At 38.3% G+C, this 18977-nt stretch overlaps 1 protein-coding gene and 1 non-coding gene across 2 annotated transcripts in view; both read right to left on the bottom strand.

Moving 5' to 3' along the window:
• Positions 1-524: 524 nt before the first annotated feature.
• On the bottom strand, positions 525-597 carry Trnaf-gaa. The gene has a single exon. It is a non-coding gene; the product is annotated as a tRNA-Phe (tRNA).
• An 11027-nt stretch (positions 598-11624) lies between these two features.
• LOC123507724 overlaps positions 11625-18977 on the bottom strand; it is a 52960-nt gene continuing 45607 nt past the window's right edge. Inside the window, 7 exon segments of the mRNA XM_045260882.1 lie at positions 11625-12830; positions 13792-13864; positions 14569-14714; positions 15653-15780; positions 17479-17499; positions 17974-18119; positions 18679-18803. Of these exon segments, the coding sequence (XP_045116817.1) occupies positions 12757-12830; positions 13792-13864; positions 14569-14714; positions 15653-15780; positions 17479-17499; positions 17974-18119; positions 18679-18803 (713 nt within the window). The 3' untranslated portion in view covers positions 11625-12756.

Genomic DNA, 18977 nt, shown 5'->3' with positions numbered 1-18977 from the left:
TATGTAATAATAGAATAATAAAAAAAAAAAACTTCAGCATAACAGATTCAAATTAAGAGAGAGCATCATGGAAGGCCTGGAAAGAACCTGCAGGTAACCGAGCTGAGTGCTTCCCTGCACCATAAGCCTCACCATGGCACCAGTACAGTCTTCATTTACTGTCTTGCATTTATGGAAAAGCCGTAACACATCTGCTCACTCTTAGTTATTTGAGTCACACCACAAACACAATCCTGTCCACAAATCTTCTAAACTTACTTGCACTTCATCCAAATGTTAATCATTTCAAAAATGTACTTTTTTTATAATTAGTCTTATTTCACGGGAATTTATGGGCTAAAGGGGGTACTTTTTAGGGTACCTCCTATCTCAAAGCACACCCGCTAGGAAATCGTTGCCCTGAGCGAGGAAGCCCAACCTACACTCGGACCGTGGACAGGATTCGAACCCGTGCTCTTGGAGAACCCTCGGACTCCTAAGCACGCATGGTTCCACTGTACCACGGCTGCCCAAAAATATAAGCCTGCCCAGACCCGGGATCGAACCGGGGACCTTTAGATCTTCAGTCTAACGCTCTCCCAACTGAGCTATCTAGGCATATGAATCATGGAAATGTGTATAAAAGTCTAACACATATATAAAATCTTTACCAAACCATTAAACTGTTTTACCTTTTTTTTCTTACAATAACTCTCTGTTTCCAGCCTTCACAGACCAGCACAGCTACGCCCCAGTCATCAGATGGAACCATTAATGTTGCTGCAAAACTGTCACTGTATTACAATAATCTAATAAGTAAACAATCTTATAATCTAACATTTTTTTAGTTGTTCTGATGAAAAAAAAAATTATCTTTGGTAATCAGAAAACACAACATTTCCTTCTTCCGGTCCGGTTTTAGCCCTTGGCTGGTCTGTCCAATATGAAAAAAGGAAGTGCAAGACTATCTCCAAATGGTCCAACATGCACAATGCTAAACATGCACAAGACAGTTAGAATCAAGAAAAATTATGACTTGCAAACAACTGCAGGATAATATCAAACAAAATTATTTAACATACCCATGAGATCAAAGTGAGGTGATGAAGATATTATCTTCATGACGCTGGTACACCCACTACACACCTTCCACATCAACCCAGATACCAACCTTACCTCAACACATACAGGACGTGGCGGTCTTCATCGGAGCTCAGGTGGGGGGGAGATGTGCCCTTGATAATCACAGTGTGTCTTATAGAGCCGAGGGAGTCACTAGTGTTGCTCTGACCCGCATTTTGCGCCACTTTATGCGAAGTTGCTGCGAGTTCGTCAAGGCGGTGCTGCAGAGACATGTGTGCAGTACACTGTATAGGCAGGACCTTCAGAAACGTGAGTCGGAGCTCCACACACACGCGACATTTTGAAACTTATGTTTTACTCGTTATTTAGGCTCAAAATACGTATTATTTGGTGATGTGTGGTGCATGTGACTTATTGGGTGAAGGTGGTGTTAAGAGGACTTTATTATTATTATTTCTGAATTTCCTTTTCTTTTTTCCTTTTTCTTTTTCTTTTTATCTTTTTCTTTTAAGGGTGGAATCTACTATATTTTAACGACACGCTACCGACATGCGAGCGTACCCCTTACCGAAAAAGATATCCATTAACGCAATAAATGTCGGTAAGACATCGATGTTTACAACCTACGCGCTTCGCTAATAACTACACCTCCCAAGGTGTAGTATAGGCATCGCTATCTCGTGAGTAATTATATCTTCGTGCATAAAATAACATCTTTTTTTTTTTTTTTTGCCTTTTCCACACAATAAACGTGATTTTGTGATGCAGAAATTATAGCCTTTCTTACATTTCTAGCTACTCGTAAAGACGTAAAATCATTGAACTCAAATACTCACAGTTAGTCACAGAATCTGATTTAACCGTTTCAGAAAGCCTTGTTACATTATTGTTACCTTGCACTATACATATACACCCTCGCTCATAATAAACAAAAAATTGGAGAGTACTTACGCGCCCACAGCCCCAACCCCTTGCTCGCCCCTGGTTGCTACGGGTGCATTCGTGTCTCTTACCACATTTATAGCTAATATATGAGGGGATCATCATCAAGCTCATGCTGGTCCCTCCACAGTCTATCAAAGAATTATCTTGTTCCCACATAGGGTGGTAGACACCTATCAGCGGTAGAATTTTTTTTTATTTTCTCCGATATCTTAGGGTAGTTAATTCAGAAACCGATGTGCAGCAAAAAATACAACATGAATTGCTGCTGATGTGCATTCATAATTAAAAACATAACCTTACTGTTATTATTCTTATTTACTGGTGCATGGTAAGGCTTTATTAATTGTATCATAAGATAAACCTACAAATTGGTCATCATATATTTTGTTTTCAGTAAGTATGAACAGTAACGATAAAAGTGTTTATTTCGGTGTGTACGGTTACCTAAGGGATGTTTAAGGTACCTCTCCTTCCGTTTATAGAAGCCGGTAAGTAGAGAATTGAGGTGTGAAGGAAGGACTTTTTTTTTCCTTGTAACCAGGAATATTTATTTGTCCTTTGCATGTTCCTTTATTTCTTGTGTTTGGAAATTTGTTACCAATGAATAAGCTAATTATTACTAATAAATATGATAAAAAATAAAGACAACTCTCTTCCTTCAAACAAAACTACATGCACGTACAAAACATATACACTTCACATAAAGAAGAAAAAAAGCAAATTTCAAAAAACCTCAAAGCTCTCTTTTAGGGTAGGGAGCAAAAATGTCTCCAGGTAGGACTGCTCTCCTGGTATCGACCATAAATGTCTTGATACCTTCCTCGAAAGTTTCTTCATTAATTTCTGTAACATTTGCAGTCTTAGTTCTGATTTTTTTCTGTAGGACACCACCTCTCCTCTGCTAAGCCTCATCTTCTTTCCCTTCACAAAACTCAAGTGTCTGAGGCATCTGCTAGTAGCCCAACTTGCCCTCATGCCCACACGCTCGAGTCTTCCGAGTTTTCCACCATCTGGCATCGATTCAAAAGTCACTCTCTAACTAAATGTATATGTTCAGTCTAACTTTCCCCTAACTGCTCTGATTATAAGAAATTCTTTGACTATTCACCTTCTAAAGAGAATCCCATTATGTCTCTCTATCCTTTTGCATATACCTCCATCCTTGGATATTTCAATGTTCATCACCAACTTTTGCTTTTCTCTCCCTTCGTTGACCATCTTGGTGAACCAGCTTTCAACTTTGTTATCCTCCTTGACCTAAAGCAACTGGTGCAACACCCTACTCGTGTTCCAGACCGTCATATAGATACGCTTAACATTTTTTGATCATTTCCTTACCTCTAATCCTTCTATTTATGTTGTTACCCTCTCTTCTCTGTATGCCTCCTCCGAAAACAGTCTCATATCTGTATTTTGTCCTATTTTTCCAATCCCTCCTCAGAGTCCCGTAAAGCGGAAGCGCCTCTTGAGTTTGGCTTTATCATAGTATCTGAGGAGGTACTATGCTGATTTTTCCTGGAATGAATGGAGGCGTACGTTTCTCACTCTTTTTTCTCAACCTAAACCTTCGAAACCTTGGTTTAGCATAGCCTGTTCTTGGGCTATACTTGATAGAGAGGTTACCCACAAAAGCTACTTGAGCCTTCTATAACCTAAATTTCATGCACTTCCAGGAATCATGTCAAGTTTTTTCCTCAGCTTGCCAAACATTCCTTCATTAATAGAAAGTGTCAAAATCTTTCAAAATCCAACTCCCCTCATGACTCATGGCATCTGTCCAAAAACATGTCCAATAACTTCACTTCTTCATCTTTCCCTCCTTTATTTCATCCTGATGGCACCACTGCCATCTCTTCTGTCTCTAAAACTGAACTCTTCTCTCAAACCTTTGTTAATAACTGTTACCTTGGATGATTCTGGGCTTGTCCCTCCCTCTCCTCCTCCCTCTGACTTCTTCTTGTCTACAATCAAAATTCTTCGTAATGATACTTTCCATGCCCTCGCTGACCTAAACTCTCGGAAGGCTTATGATCCTGATGGGGTCCCTCCTATTGTTTCAAAAACTGTGCATCCGTGCTTGCACCTTGCCTGGCAAAACTCTTTCAACTTTGTCTAGCGACTTCTATCTTTCCTTCCTGCTGGAAGTTTGCCTACATTCAGCCTGTTCCTAAAAAGGGTGACCATTCTAATTCCCTCAAACTATCGTCCTTTAGCTTTAATATCTTGCTTGTCTAAAGTTTTTAAATCTCTCCTGAATAGGAAGATTCTCAAACATCTGTCACTTCACAATCTTCTATCTGATCGCCAGTATGGCTTTCCTTACTGAGTCTTGGTCATCTTCTTTTAGAGATTTCGGTGAAACGTTTGCTGTCGCGTTAGACGTATCAAAAGCTTTACCCTCCTACGGCTTCTATCCTTCTCTCTGCAACTTTATCTCAAATTTCCTTCCCGACCATTTTATTGCTGATGTGGCAGAAAGCCATTGTTCTTCTCCTAAATCTATTAGTAGTGGAATTCCTCAGGATTCTGTCCTGTCACCCACTCTCTTTCTATTATTCATTAATGACCTCCTTAACCAAACTTCTTGTCCTTTCCACTCCTACGCTGATGATACCACCTTACATCTTTTCACGTCCTTTCAGAGACAACCAACCCTTCAGGATGTCAACAGATCACGCAGGGACGCCACAGAACGCCTAACTTCCGATCTTTCTAAGATTTCCGATGGGGGCAGAGAAAATCTAGTAGTTTTCAATGCCTCAAAAACTCAATTCCTCCATCTATCAACTCGACACAACCTTCCAGACAACTATCCCCTCTTCTTCAATGACACTCAACTGTCTCCCTCTTCCACAATGAATATCCTCGGTCTGTCCTTTGCTCATAATCTTAACTGGAAACTTCACATCTCATCTCTTGCTAAAACAGCTTCTATGAAGTTAGGTGTTCTGAGGCGTCTCCGCCAGTTTTTCTCGCCCCTCCAACTGCTTACTCTGTATAAGGGCCTTATCCGTCCCTGTATGGAGTACTCTTCGCATGTTTGGGGGTTCCAGTCACACAGTTTTACTAGATAGGGTGGAATCAAAAGCTCTTCGTCTCATCAACTCCCTCCTCTGACTAACTGTCTTCAGCCTCTTTCTCACCGCCGAAATGTTGCATTTCTTTCTATCTTTTATCGCTATTTTCATGCTAACTGTTCTACTGATCTTGCTAACTGCATGCCTCCCTCCTCCTGCGGCCTCGCTGCACAAGGCTTTCTTCTTCCTCTCATCCCTATTCTGTCCAACTCTCTAACGCAAGAGTTAACCAGTACTCTCAGTCATTCATCCCTTTCACTGGTAAACTCTGGAACTCCCTCCCTGCATCTGTATTTCCGACTTCCTACGACTTGTCTTCTTTTAAGAGGGAGGTATCGAGGCATTTGCTCCCCAACTTTGGCTGACGCTTTTACACTTTTTTAGAGAGACAGCACTCACTCTTTTCATCTTTTTTTTTTTCTTGCCCTTGGCTGGCCCTCTTTCCTACATAAAAAAAAATAAGTAAATAAATACTTGACGCTGGTCAGGCCACATCTTGACTACTCTTTACAATTTTGGTCCCCACATTTCAGGAAGGACCTCTGTTGGAGTCAATGCAAAGGAGGATGACTAAAAAAATACAGGGAATATTCCCTACGAAGAGAGACTGAAAAAAACAACAACCTTGAATTGCATTTATTAGAGAGACGAAGGTTAAGAGGAGACCTGATAGAAGTATTAAAGTGGTATAAGGGTTTTAACAGAGGGGACATGAATGTAGTTCTTAGGATCAGTAGCGGGGACAGAATCAGAAATAATGGGTTGAAACTTGATAAATTCAGGTTTAGGAAAGAAATGGGAAGAAACTGGTTTTCAAACACAGTGGGTGATGAGTGGAACAGTTTCAGTGGAGATATAGCCAGGGCTGAGTCAATAGCGAGCTTTAAAAGAAGGTTAGAGAAGTTCATGAATGGGGAAGATAGATGGAATTAGGTAGCTTAAGTACACTGGGACTGCCTCGTATAGGCCTAGCGGCCTCTTGCAGCCTCTTTTTCTTATGTTCTTATATACCTATAGAGGTTAAAAATAAAACAAATAGGGTACTACGGCTGTTCCATTCTAGGAATAACGTTTAGGCGTTTGCTGAGTACAGGTAGTTGGCTATGTTGCTTTGATGTCAGTTTTTTTTTTCTTCTTTTTTTTTATTTAAGTATTAGGTATGGATGATTTAGCCTACCAAACTATGCAGTGTAAGGTTTTAAGACTATAATCTGGTTTCTACATAAATATCACAACATAAGACGATATATATATATATATATATATATATATATATATATATATATATATATATATATATATATATATATATATATATATATATATATATATATATATATATATATATATATATATATATATATATATATATATATATATATATATATATATATATATATATATATATATATGCACCCCATAACGGATATGCTTAAGCTTTAAAGAGCAATTATAGGAAGTGGTGTATTAGTGTCTTGCTTAGATAACTTTCCAGCCTTCCCCGAATTCCACAGTTGGATAGCTTCTGTAGTAATTTATTGTGAGGAATGGCCCAGTAGCCTCATAAACCTGTCTGCTAATGTATGCGGGTTCAGAACGAACGTAGAAGGGCTGACCCATGCTGCCCTCAGGAACAAAGTCGACATTGTGGTGGCCGTCGAGACACTCCTGAATGACACTTGCGTCACGACATGCGATAGGATTCAAGTCTACAATCACTGGATGAGGAGGGACAGGACAACCGGGTAAGGCGGTGGCATAGTTCTGTGCCACCGTGAGGTCCTGCAGCTGCAGCTGCTCTCCGTCACAGCCACGAAGGAAATGGAGATGCTTTTTCTCCGTTTTCTCCTCGCTGATAAGACCGCGATGCTTCTTTGCTTTCCGAAGATCGGTCTATGAGCTTTGAGCTCGCTCCGTAATAGGGAAAACTGGCTGGGTGACCAGCAGGCGACCGAGATGAATTACACACACGCACACACACACACACACACACACACACACACACACACACACACACACACACACACACACACACACACACACACACACACATATATATATATATATATATATATATATATATATATATATATATATATATATATATATTATTTTATTTATTTTTTTTTTTACGTAGAGAAGAGAGCCAGCCAAGGCCAAAAGAAAAAGAAAATGAAAGAAAAGGCCCACTTGAGTGCTGGCTCTCAAGAAAGTGTAAAAGCGTCAGCCAAGTTGGGGAGCAAATGCCTTGATACTTTTCTCTTAAAAGAAGACAAATCGTAGGAATTTGGAAATACAGATGCAGGGAGAGAGTTCCAGAGTTTACCAGTGAAAGGGATGAATGATTGAGAGTACTGGTTAACTCTTGCGTTAGCGAGTTGGACAGAATAGGGATGAGAGGAAGAAGAAAACATTGTGCAGAGAGGCCGCAGGAGGAAGGGAGGCATGCAGTTAGAAAGATCAGTAGAACAGTTAGCATGAAAATAGCGATAAAAGATAGAAAGAGATACAGTTAGTTAGAGAAGGGGAGTTGGTGAGACAAAGAGCTTTTGATTCCATCCTATCTAGTAAAACTGTGTGGCTGGAACCCCTCCAAACATGCGAAGAGTACTCCATACACGGGCAGTGTATGGAGTACTATATATATATATATATATATATATATATATATATATATATATATATACACACACACACACATGAACAGGCTTGCCCATTTGCCTCGCCGCCTCCGGGATTCGAACCCGGACCCTCTCGAGTGTGAGTCGAGCGTGCTAACCACTACACTACGTGTGTGTGTGTGTGTGTGTGTGTGTGTGTGTTAGTGTAGCCATGGAGTAGATTCTCTTTTAGGCAGACCAGGTAAAATGCTCTTAGGAGCACTCGTTGCTCATAATAAGCATTTAATGAGACAAATAAAGAAAATTTAACAGAAGCTGAATAATGCAAAAGTTGCAGCAGCGTTTAACCTCGTCTGCCTAAAAAGAATATATATATATATATATATATATATATATATATATATATATATATATATATATATATATATATATATATATATATATATATATATATATATATATATATATATATATATATATATATATATATATATATATATATATATATATATATATATATATATATATATATATATATATATATATATATATATATATATATATATATATATATATATCGTGCCCAGTAGCGATAATGGTACATTAATTTTCATGTAATTGTACATCAACGTTAATGGGCAAGGGTGCCCTACCCAGTACGGCTAATCGTATAGTTCGACTAACGTTAATGCACTGCCCATTAACGTTAATGTACGAATATCCCTATTGGGCATATATATATATATATATATATATATATATATATATATATATATATATATATATATATATATATATATATATATATATATATATATATATATATATATGCATATATACACATACATACATATAGAATGTAATATTTTAGTCGTATGGTATAACAGCACGCTTTACCTCACCTCGCGTCGGCTACCACACAGAACTCACTCAGCCTTTGAGTTCAACTTCTCTCAATGAAACTACTCACTGCATAGGAATGACGATTAGTCACAAGAGGGACATTCAGCCTGTCCCTTGCACAGTAGACGTTATCCTTAAGTAGAAATTGTCCACCCCATCCCGAAACTGTCCACCCAGGTTGAATGGCACTGGCGTGATTTATGACAACCAATGGCGAGACAGTTCCTCACGTGGTTGTACTATCGGGGTCTTGCGAATAGACAAGGTGGCAACCTCGATGTTACAATAAGTACAATATGTATTTGTAGTATGTATTTTAAGAAATATAGGAGAGAGAGAAAGAAAGTGAGTCTCTTGTATATTAAACAGACACGTGCAGGTGACGATCTCGTCCACCCAGTAGTCCACCCCTAGACACTCAGATGTCCAACCCCCACTCTTAATCTCGTCCACTATAAGGTTGAATAGCACTGTTGTAGGAGATCTAATTCTACTGATGTGTGTTATCACAATCACCGTCATGAAGTAATTAAGAAACACGACCTTTAAGAGAGATTTTCTGAGTGAACATGAGGTGAAGGGTGACCGATTTTGTGCAATATATTAGTAAGTAGAGACCATTACTCACTGAAAATATGTCTGGAGCAAGAATCATCCTTTTCTCTACCCTACCAAAGGAAATGTGAATCTCAGCACCTACTAAAAATATATATATTGATAGTGCGTAATGGCATGTCGATCTTGTGCGGAACTGTACCTGTCGGAAATATTTCAAAGTTTCAAACATTCGATAGATTATACATTATAAGGCTACTAATGATGTGATATATACGTTCATAATGACATTTATCGTGCTTACTCTGGCTAGGATAACAGCTCCATAGATCCTTCTATCCACGAGTTTGGACAAAGATAACAGAGGGGATATTTTCGCATGGAGGGAAAATTTCGCATGCGAAACTGCCACGAGCCGAGGATATAGTTATCGTACCGGATAAATTACGTGAGGCACATATTATATTTTCTAAACATTACATGGATTTGTCTATTGTTTGGTACACTCAAATGAAAGTATGCATCAGCATACGCCCGTTGAGGTCAGAAGAGAGGCAAATTGCTTGCCTTATACAAATACTAGCTGTTCTAAAATTATCATCTGAAAGTATAAAATAGAAGCTCAAACATGTCATATGCCGTAAAACATAATTAAATTAATTGACTTAAATTTCAGACGCATTTATGTTTAACGATACACGTGTGTAAGCTTATAAAATTTGGCCCAAAAGTATTTATTCTCTAGCAAAAAAAAAAAAAAAAAAAAAAATAAAAAAGTTCAAAAATAACTAAAAATCTGTCACTGTCTGGTGTCAAGTTGACCGCTGTGAACAGGCTAATTTATACTGCTTCTGTTTTACAAGGTCATCCAAACATGGGTGCATATATAACAGACCAAGGTCAATTTTGTTATACATAACATGTCTGTGACTGCCTTAAGATCAGTTCGTCCCACTTGCTGATTGGTTAATGTTCATCATTCAACCTGCCGTGAAGCCGATGCAAAGGCTTGTTAGTCCCTCACCTTCCACTGAAATGGACTACCATGAGCACCTGTTGTTACTGCACCCTAAGTCCTTAACACCTCCTTCACCCAGTAAGTTACAGACACCACAGATCACCAAATAACTCTTACCTTACCCTAAATAACGAGTAATACCTAACTTTAAAAATGATTCGTTTGTATGAAGCTCTGGCTCACTTTTCTGAAGCTCCTGTCTTTTCTTTTGCCTTTGCAGCATCGCCTTGACAAACTCTCAGCAAATCCGCAAATAGTGACGCAAATAACGGGTCAGACAGTCAGACTTGTGATTCTTTCGGCTCAGCATGATTATTAAGAGCACATTTCCCCACACCTGGGCTTCGATGAAGATCGCCACGTAGTGTAAGCGTTTGAGGTAAGGTTGGTGTCTGGGTCGGTGTGGAAGGTGTGTGGTGGATGTACCGTGCTACCAACACCATGACCGTGGTGATTGTGACACATTCGGAAGATATCTTAATCACCTTACTTTGATCTCATGGGTATGTTAAATGATTTTGTTGATTTTAGCCTGCAGGGAAAAAGTAAAGAATGGCACCTCCTTTCTAATCATTGAAACAACCATGCAAAGTGAGAGTACTTACTATACAACATGTCTGTGATGTTTTTAATGTGGGAATGGCTTTTCTTAGGCCATAGTAATTAAATGAATATTCCGGTGCCTACAGAATCTAGTCCACAATAATTTGTTTTTTGGTATTTTTAGTTAGTGTCTGCATTTTGGTTAGGCTGGGTTAGTGTTCGTGGTAAGGCTAGGTTAGGTTAAGTTAGGATAGTTTAGGGGGAATCCTGGCTAGCAGGTTAGGTTAGGTTAGAACAATTTCAGCAAAAATTAACTATGAATTTTTACACTTTCAAAAATTTTCCTTAAAAAATGGCTGTTTTTGTCGATAGATTTTTTTCAGATCACCATCTCACCTCTTTTGGCTCCCCCCTAAAACCCCCGACTCCCAACAGTCCCCCAAGCTTGCTGGGGCAGGTGGGAGGGTGGGATGGAGGAAAAGGGGGAGGTCCTGTTCTGTACTTTTACCTTTTAGGGCCATTCAGAGATAGTCTTGCACTTCCTTTTTTCATATTGGGCAGACCAGCCAAGGGCTAAAACCGGATCAGAAGAAGTACCCCCTTTAGCCCATAAATTCCCGTGAAAAGTCCACATGGTATAAATAAAAAAAAGAAAAAAAAGAAAAGGCTTTGTTTTCTAATTACCAAAGATAAGAGTATTTTTTATCAGAACCATTAACAAAAGTGTTGAAAATTAGCTAATCCAATATTCATTATAAGGTTGTTTGTTTAGAATTGTAACACAGTGACAGTTTTGAAGGAACATTAATGGTTCCATCTGATGACTGGGTTGTAGCTATGCTGGTCTGTGAAGGCTGACAACAGGCCGGGAGTTATTGTAAGAAAAGTAAAACAGTTATATGGTTTGGTAAAGATTTATAGTATATGCCTGAGAATTTTATACACTATAAATGTGCTTGTTTTGCAATAAGACTAATTATAAAAAAAAGTACATTTTTTAAAAATAATTAACATTTGGATGAAGTGCAAGTAAGTTTAGAAGATTTGTGGACAGGATTGTGTTTGTGGTGTGACTCAAATAACTAAGAGTGAGCAGATGTGTTATGGCTTTTCCATAAATGCAAGACAGTAAATGAAGACTGTACTGGTGCCATGGTGAGGCTTATGGTGCAGGGAAGCACTCAGCTCGGTTACCTGCAGGTTCTTTCCAGGCCTTCCATGATGCTCTCTCTTAATTTGAATCTGTTATGCTGAAGTTTTTTTTTATTCTATTATTACATAAGTATATGATGTCAATTTCTTTCTCAATAATTAAATTAGATTTTATGCAAACTTTCCATAATGTTGTTTATCACTTTGAAAATATTCTGTTTAACATATTTGTATTTTTAGTTGCTAGTACATAATTACATTTCTCTCTGAATGAGTCATGATGGTGTTGCATTTTCATCAAGAACACAAAGAAAAAAGTTCATTGCAGTATTATCGTACATCAGTTTCCCAATTCAGATTAATTGAAGACAGGAATTAAGAAAACAAGTGGGGGAACAGAACACATGAGGGAGTAGGAACAGGATGTGCTGGAAAGGAAGCAGGATGAGAGGGTACTTATAGGAAGGGAGAGAGAAGAGAGGACATGAAGGGTGTAGATATCAAATCTAGAAAGTGAGTGAATATATTGACTGAAGAGTGATGAAGGGGCAACAGGAGCCATGGAATGAGATACTGGTGATAGGAACAGAGTGAAGTGGATACAACAAGAAAGGAGACAGTACAAGGAGCAAAGGAAGAGGAGCAGTAGCTGGGAATGAGGGAATGGACCAAGGAATGGAGAGAAGTACTGCAGAGGTAAAATTATATTTATCTTGAAGGTTATAGAACACAGATATTGAGGCTCTTGAAGTACAGAGATATGACAAAACAGGTGCAGTAGATAAGGGGCAAAACGTATACATACTGTGAAGGTCTAAAAAGTACAAAGAGGTGTGACAAAGGTGCATTGGGAAGAGGGAAAGCTTGTACATGCACAAATCTAGAAGAAAGTTCCTCTTGTGTTGGTGTTCCTGCAGAAGGAGAGGGCAGGTGGACACAAACTTGAGCCTTTATCTGCAGTGAGAGAAAAAAAATTATTGATGACTATTTCATTAAATTCTTTTTTAGTTAGTATGATGAACATTTGAAAGGAACTGTTCACGGCTACCTGCTTCAATGATTTCCATTAAGTTTCAACAGTAGACTCTTGACTTATAAAGCTTTTGAGGGGAAGGGCTGTTTGTTAGACTTGGTATAAACTATTAGGGGAAAGTGGTACATATTACTTACAAAAACTCCCGTTATGCTTGAATTGTCAGTGTCTTTTACTGAACTCTGATTAATATCTAAGGAGTTGTTATGATATATATTCAGATTGTGCTTCCTCTTGTGACATTTTGCTTATTGAGATCTGTTTGCTTTACCTAATGGCTGCTTTGCAAGACCTGAGACTTCTATTACTTTTGCACTCCTCTCCCTTGTCATTTTTGCCTATAGAGGTATTTTTGCTCATCTAAGATTTTTTGTGAGACTTGAGAGGCTCACTACTTTTTCTTCTTTTATCTATTAAAAATTAGTTAAATGTGAGGCATGTTCAATAGACTTTAGGTATCGGGTTTATCTGATATTTGTTACATAAGAAAGTAAGGGAAGCTGCAAGAAACTATCAGGTTTACCCATAGAACTTCCTATACAAAACATACATACATCCACCTTTTGTTTTTACCCATGAATCTGTCTAATCTTTTAAATCTCCCTAATGACTCGGCACTAACAACCTGATCACAAAATCTATTTCATTCATCTTCCACCATCTACTGTTTGAGACCCAATTACTTTGTCTAACTTTATCAAACTTGAATCTGTTACTGTTTATGGTTTGTTACTAGATAACCTTGCAAAAATCAGAAGAAAATTTGTCAGAAATTCTCTGTATCAAAAGTTTAGTGTTTGATACAAGATAGCCTTACAAGATATAGTCTTTAGGTCCCATTTTAAGACTGACTTAGCACAGGAGTGTAGACTGAAGACTTACCGCTCAGTTTGGTACAGCGGTCTTGCCTGTGTCTTCGGCTCCTGTAGCTTGGGTACGGCACCAGCTTCACTTTCTGAGTTAAAGAAAGTAAATATATGCAGTTACTTGTGTTAGATGAAGGTTTTGCTGTGTGTCATAGTTTTGTTTCTTTCTCTCTCTTTTTTTCCATTTTTAAGAGTAGGGCAACAGAAGTTATAGAAAAAGGAGGAAAGTAGATATATGCAATTACTGGTGGTTAAATGAAGGTTTGCTGTGTGGCCATACTCTCTCTCTCTCTCTCTCTCTCTCTCTCTCTCTCTCTCTCTCTCTCTCTCTCTCTCTCTCTCTCTCTCTCTCTCTCATGTGTTAGTAGTGCTTGAGTCTAGGGCAACAAAAGTTATAGAAAAAATATATATTGAAAATGACACTAAATAGTTAAATAAAAAAATTTAAAAAATTGAGAAGTGTTATTAAATGTCTTTCTTGACACAGGTCAGGTTGTAGGAATGAAGAAATACAGAAGCATACAGGGAGATCCAGTTACTAATAAAAGGAAATCAAAGACTGAGAATTTATTAACTCTTGTAATAGAGAGGTGGACAGAATAGAGGTGTGAGATAGTGTTATGCAATGAGGGCATGTGAGGAGGAAGGCAGTTACAGTTACAATTAGCAAAATAAGAGAAGTTTGTGTGAAAATATTGATAGAAGATAGCAAGTGTGTGGTTTACAAGACTGAAGAGAGAGCACAGCTATGGACTGCTGCTGTGTGTTTGTGTAGTAACCACTGTTTTCTCACCTCCTCTAGCCCATTCTGGCCATTTATGCCACAGTTTACTTTGTGGACACCGCTTGTTGCCAGCCTCTGGAATGCATCTGCCGTCATAGGGTCCTGCCACATTGCGTCATCGAAGAGAATGTCGTGCATGCTCAAGTTAAGGTACTCTGCAAGACACATCCAGGCATCAGATAGCACTGTGGGTTGTAGTCGGAGTGAGAATTTTAGTCTATTTCTGGTATTGTGTCTCTTATTTGGAATCCAGTAAGAAATTTTTGAAGTCTGGTCATAGTTAGGTTTCCTGCAAGACACATCCACACATCAGGAACCACAGTGGATTGTAGTTGAGTTAGAATTTCAGTTTGTTTCTGATATTGTCTCTAACTTCAATTTTCAGTCATGAGAGATTATAATGCTTGGTCATGTTAAGGTACTCTGCAAGACACACCCAAGCATCAGAGCACAGTGAAGTGTAGGAGAGAAAGGATTTTACTACATTTCTGGTAGTGGGTCTCTTAATTTTGACTTACAATCATGGTGAGATATTTTTATAGCATTATTCCTTACCAGAAATATTGTTTTATGATTGCTAAACCTTCCAACACAGAGACACTAGTATTGGTTTGATATTGTAAACCTTCCATCTCAAGACAGTGTTGGTTTTGTGACATTAAACCTGAGGTCACTCCTGGTAATGGTTATGATGTCAGAAACCCATCTCAAGCTTTCCTGGTGTTGATTTTGTGATACCAAACCTTCAACTGAAGATATTACTGGCTTTATGACACTGTAAGCCTTAGCCAAGATCTACTGGTATTAGCCTAATGACACCAAACTTTCCAATTTGAGACTTTTCTGATACTGAACATAAAAGATTGAAGGGAAGCTGTGAGAAGTAATGAATCCTGCACATGGCATTTCCTATCTTAGTTTCATGACTACATATCCAACTTAAGACTTACTGTTAAATTAGGCACCAAACCATCCACAATTTACTGGTATTGAGCATAACATGAGAAAACAAAGGAAGGTGCCAGAAATCGTGAGGCCTATACGTGACATTCCTTGCTCTGTGACACCAAACTGTACCCATGGCAAAACTTACCCTCTGGTGCCTTAATCCTCACTGTGTGGTAATAATCTGAAAATTTAATATCCTGCAGCTCCTGTGTCGTGCTTCTGTCCTTCTTCCCTTCTGTCATGTTCTCCTCAGGCTGCTCGCTGGTTGTCTTCCTGGAAAATATTAATGTTGCAATTGAAACTGTTATGTGTGTTTGGTCTTTCAGCCATGATTTTCTCACCTTTATTCTGTCCACCTCCCTAATGCAAGAGTTGAGCAGTATTCTCAATTTTTTTTTTTTTTTTTTTTTTTTTTTTTTTTCAGGAGTAAACTTCGGAACTTCCTGCCTTCTGTATTTTCTTCTTCCTATGACTTAAACTCTTTCATGAAGGAGGTTTCAGGCACTCTCAAAATGTAGATGACTGTTATGACCTCCCTTTTAAGACTGGTACCTGTGTGTGTGTTTTTTTTTCCCATTATACTTTTAGTTGTCTGGCCAGTGTCCCTCTTATTTAAAAAAGAAAAAAAACTGCATTTTTTGTTTAGCCATCACTTGTTTGAATGTTTAAAATGCTGAATGGATTATGACTTACTAATAGGAGTGGGAAATTTCAATTCCTGTTGTTTTTTTGTAGGTCAAGGAGAGTGGTTTTATTTGTAAATTTTCTTTGTTGAAGTATTGCATATGTATTTTCATGTTCCTTTTTAAGTATGTATGCTGCATGCCTTACAGTGTCTGAATTAAATAGTTGTAAGGTTGAATTGTGGGATTTGTAATGTTGACTGTACATGACAATGGAAAAATATTTATCTGAGTTATGACTGTCTGTATGTAAATGTCTCACTTTCAAATGTCTGCATGCACATCTCATGCATCACAAATAGCTGAAGAAAAGATGGTGAGAAAGTGAAAGGGTTAAAGGTTGTAGAGTTCTTTTCTGCTTATGATTAGAGAAGTACAGTCCTTTTGTCATACTGCATACATTTCCCGGTTGTGGTGGAGGAGGAGGTAACAGGGATCCAAAAGCCTTCCAAGATTGGTTTGTGTCAGATCAATGTGGTGTTTTATCTTGCAAGTACTTTGAGTTCACACTGACTAACTGCATGCTGCCCTTCCTTCCACGACTTCACTTGACAAGAGACTCTATCACTTCTAAACTGTCCTAATGCAAGGGTTGACTAGTATTCTCTGTATTTCATTGATAAACTTTCATGTGTAACTCAGGAATCCTCAGTCTGCATTTGCATTTATCTTTACATTCTGACTTAATTCTTTCAAATAGAAAGCTTCAGGGCACTGACCCTTTAGTTTCAATAATGTTTTTTTGACCTTAAATCTCTAGGGACTACCACCTTCATGAGCCTTTTTTTCATTATTCTTTTTTCATAAATTATGTTACCCTTTGCAAATATTTCTCTTACAGTGTGAAATATGTAATTCGTAAGGTCATCCCTCTCTTGGAATATTGCGTGACAAGATAATTCAGGCACTAGACATCCTTAGTCTTTTCTTTTGGGAACTAGCACCATCACAGAGCCTTTTTCTCAAATTTTCATTGCCCATAGCCAAACTCCCTCTTGCATTCAAAATACAGGTGGTTCATAATGCAAGAGGTGTGTGAATGATTAAGATTTGAAAGGAACTGAACCAAGTCAACACCCAGAACAGGCCCACCAACAAACACATCATCACACTTGCAGCATGACAAATACCATGCATTCAATGGTGTGGTGGTGGAAACCTGTGCTGTGGGTGTTCTCTTCCACTGAGGTCCTGAAGGATGTGTGGACTGTGTGGTAAAGGTAGCATGGCAAGGAGGTAGACTTTTTTAGGTACCTACTTTAATACGCTGGAAAACTAGTCGACTTACTTTTTTTTTCTAAGTCTCCGTCTGGAAAATAAATTGGTTACAGTCAGGCTTATCATTGTCATTGTCACTACTGTCATCATCATCACCATCACTTATCATTTTCTAGTACATTCAAGGCCACAGAGAAAATTAGCTGGGATCCCAAGGGGGTTTCTCCTGTTGATAATGTTTAAGTCTTGTTAATCTATCACTTAAACCATAAAAAGTTTCTTAAAAATCAACATGACTTCAACTAAAGCCTTCTTAAAGTAGTATGTTCTCTCATTGCAACTATTTTTCACAGGTACAGAGATGGACAGCTAGGTTCTCTAGTGTTTCTCCTAATAATGTAGAAATCTTGTTAACTTGTCACTAGAAAATTAAATTGAATAAGCTTAATATCTCATGCATACAGTAATACCTTATTCCATCAATAATCCTGAATTACCTCGTGTTGAGTTGATATTGTCATGCTTTGTAAGTCATTTTTGGCAGCTGGTCAGATGGCACACTCACCTCATCATTGTATGCTCTACATCTGTCACTCCTACTGTGGTCATGATGTCCTCAAATTTGGGCTCGGAGAGACAGCTGAAGAGTTTGGTGCGTGGATAGTAGCTGAGGAAGGCCAGACACATCTCCTCCTTTGTTGTCAGTCCACCCTGGGGGAAGAGTTTGCATCAGGATTAACAGAGGAAGTTTGGGAATGGAGGAAACCAGTTGAAGGAAGACCCAGGTGAAGACAGTGAGATGTGGAATGAAAGTGTGGTAGAAATGGAATATGTAGACAAAACAACTGAAGGGACATGGAAAATGATGGAAAATGAAAAAGAATAAAATAATGAGTTAAGAAAAAGAAAATTAAATGAAAGTCAGCAACTGAAGTAAGATGGAATTTAGGATGGGAGTCAGAGCAAGATGCAAGGGACATAAAAAATTCCTCTCTCTAGAGAAAAGATGAAAAATTATAATGTAGAGAAGGCTGTGAGCTACAAAGGTTAATGTTGATGAACGTTATAACCACCAAGATAATAAGTTGTCTTGCTGTACAAATCAAATAAAAGCTGGATAGTCAACCAACCAAGAAAATCACTTCAGCCTTTGTGATTATGGCTGACAGGATCATTCTAATGAAAATCTTAACAAGGTTATCCTGCCTTTAATACCTCAAGCATCTCAATGGCTGACTGAATGGCTTATGACACATGAAGCTTAACTCACTGTGGTTGGCTTGGTGTTGTGGGAAGAGTTGTAGTAGCATTCTGTGATGAGTGTGTCACCTGGCAGCAGCATCACCTCCTCCTTGAACACTCTGCTGCTCTGGTAGTTGAAGTCATACGTCATGTCTGTTGGGGAAAATTCCTTTTGCATGAAAATTTGGTGTTTTCATAATACAAGGTGTATCCTTGTTATCTGTTTCTATGACTGCATTACTGAACAGAGGCATCACCAATTTCCTCCACTCATTTCAGTCTGATTATGTGTTTTCTGGGCTGTCTGACAAAGCAACTGTTTTCTGC

The sequence above is a fragment of the Portunus trituberculatus genome, chromosome 23 (genome assembly GCF_017591435.1).
Source record: "Portunus trituberculatus isolate SZX2019 chromosome 23, ASM1759143v1, whole genome shotgun sequence".
Lineage (NCBI taxonomy): Eukaryota > Metazoa > Arthropoda > Malacostraca > Decapoda > Portunidae > Portunus > Portunus trituberculatus.
Note: the sequence above shows the minus strand (reverse complement) of the source record. Positions and strands in the feature narration are given on the sequence as shown.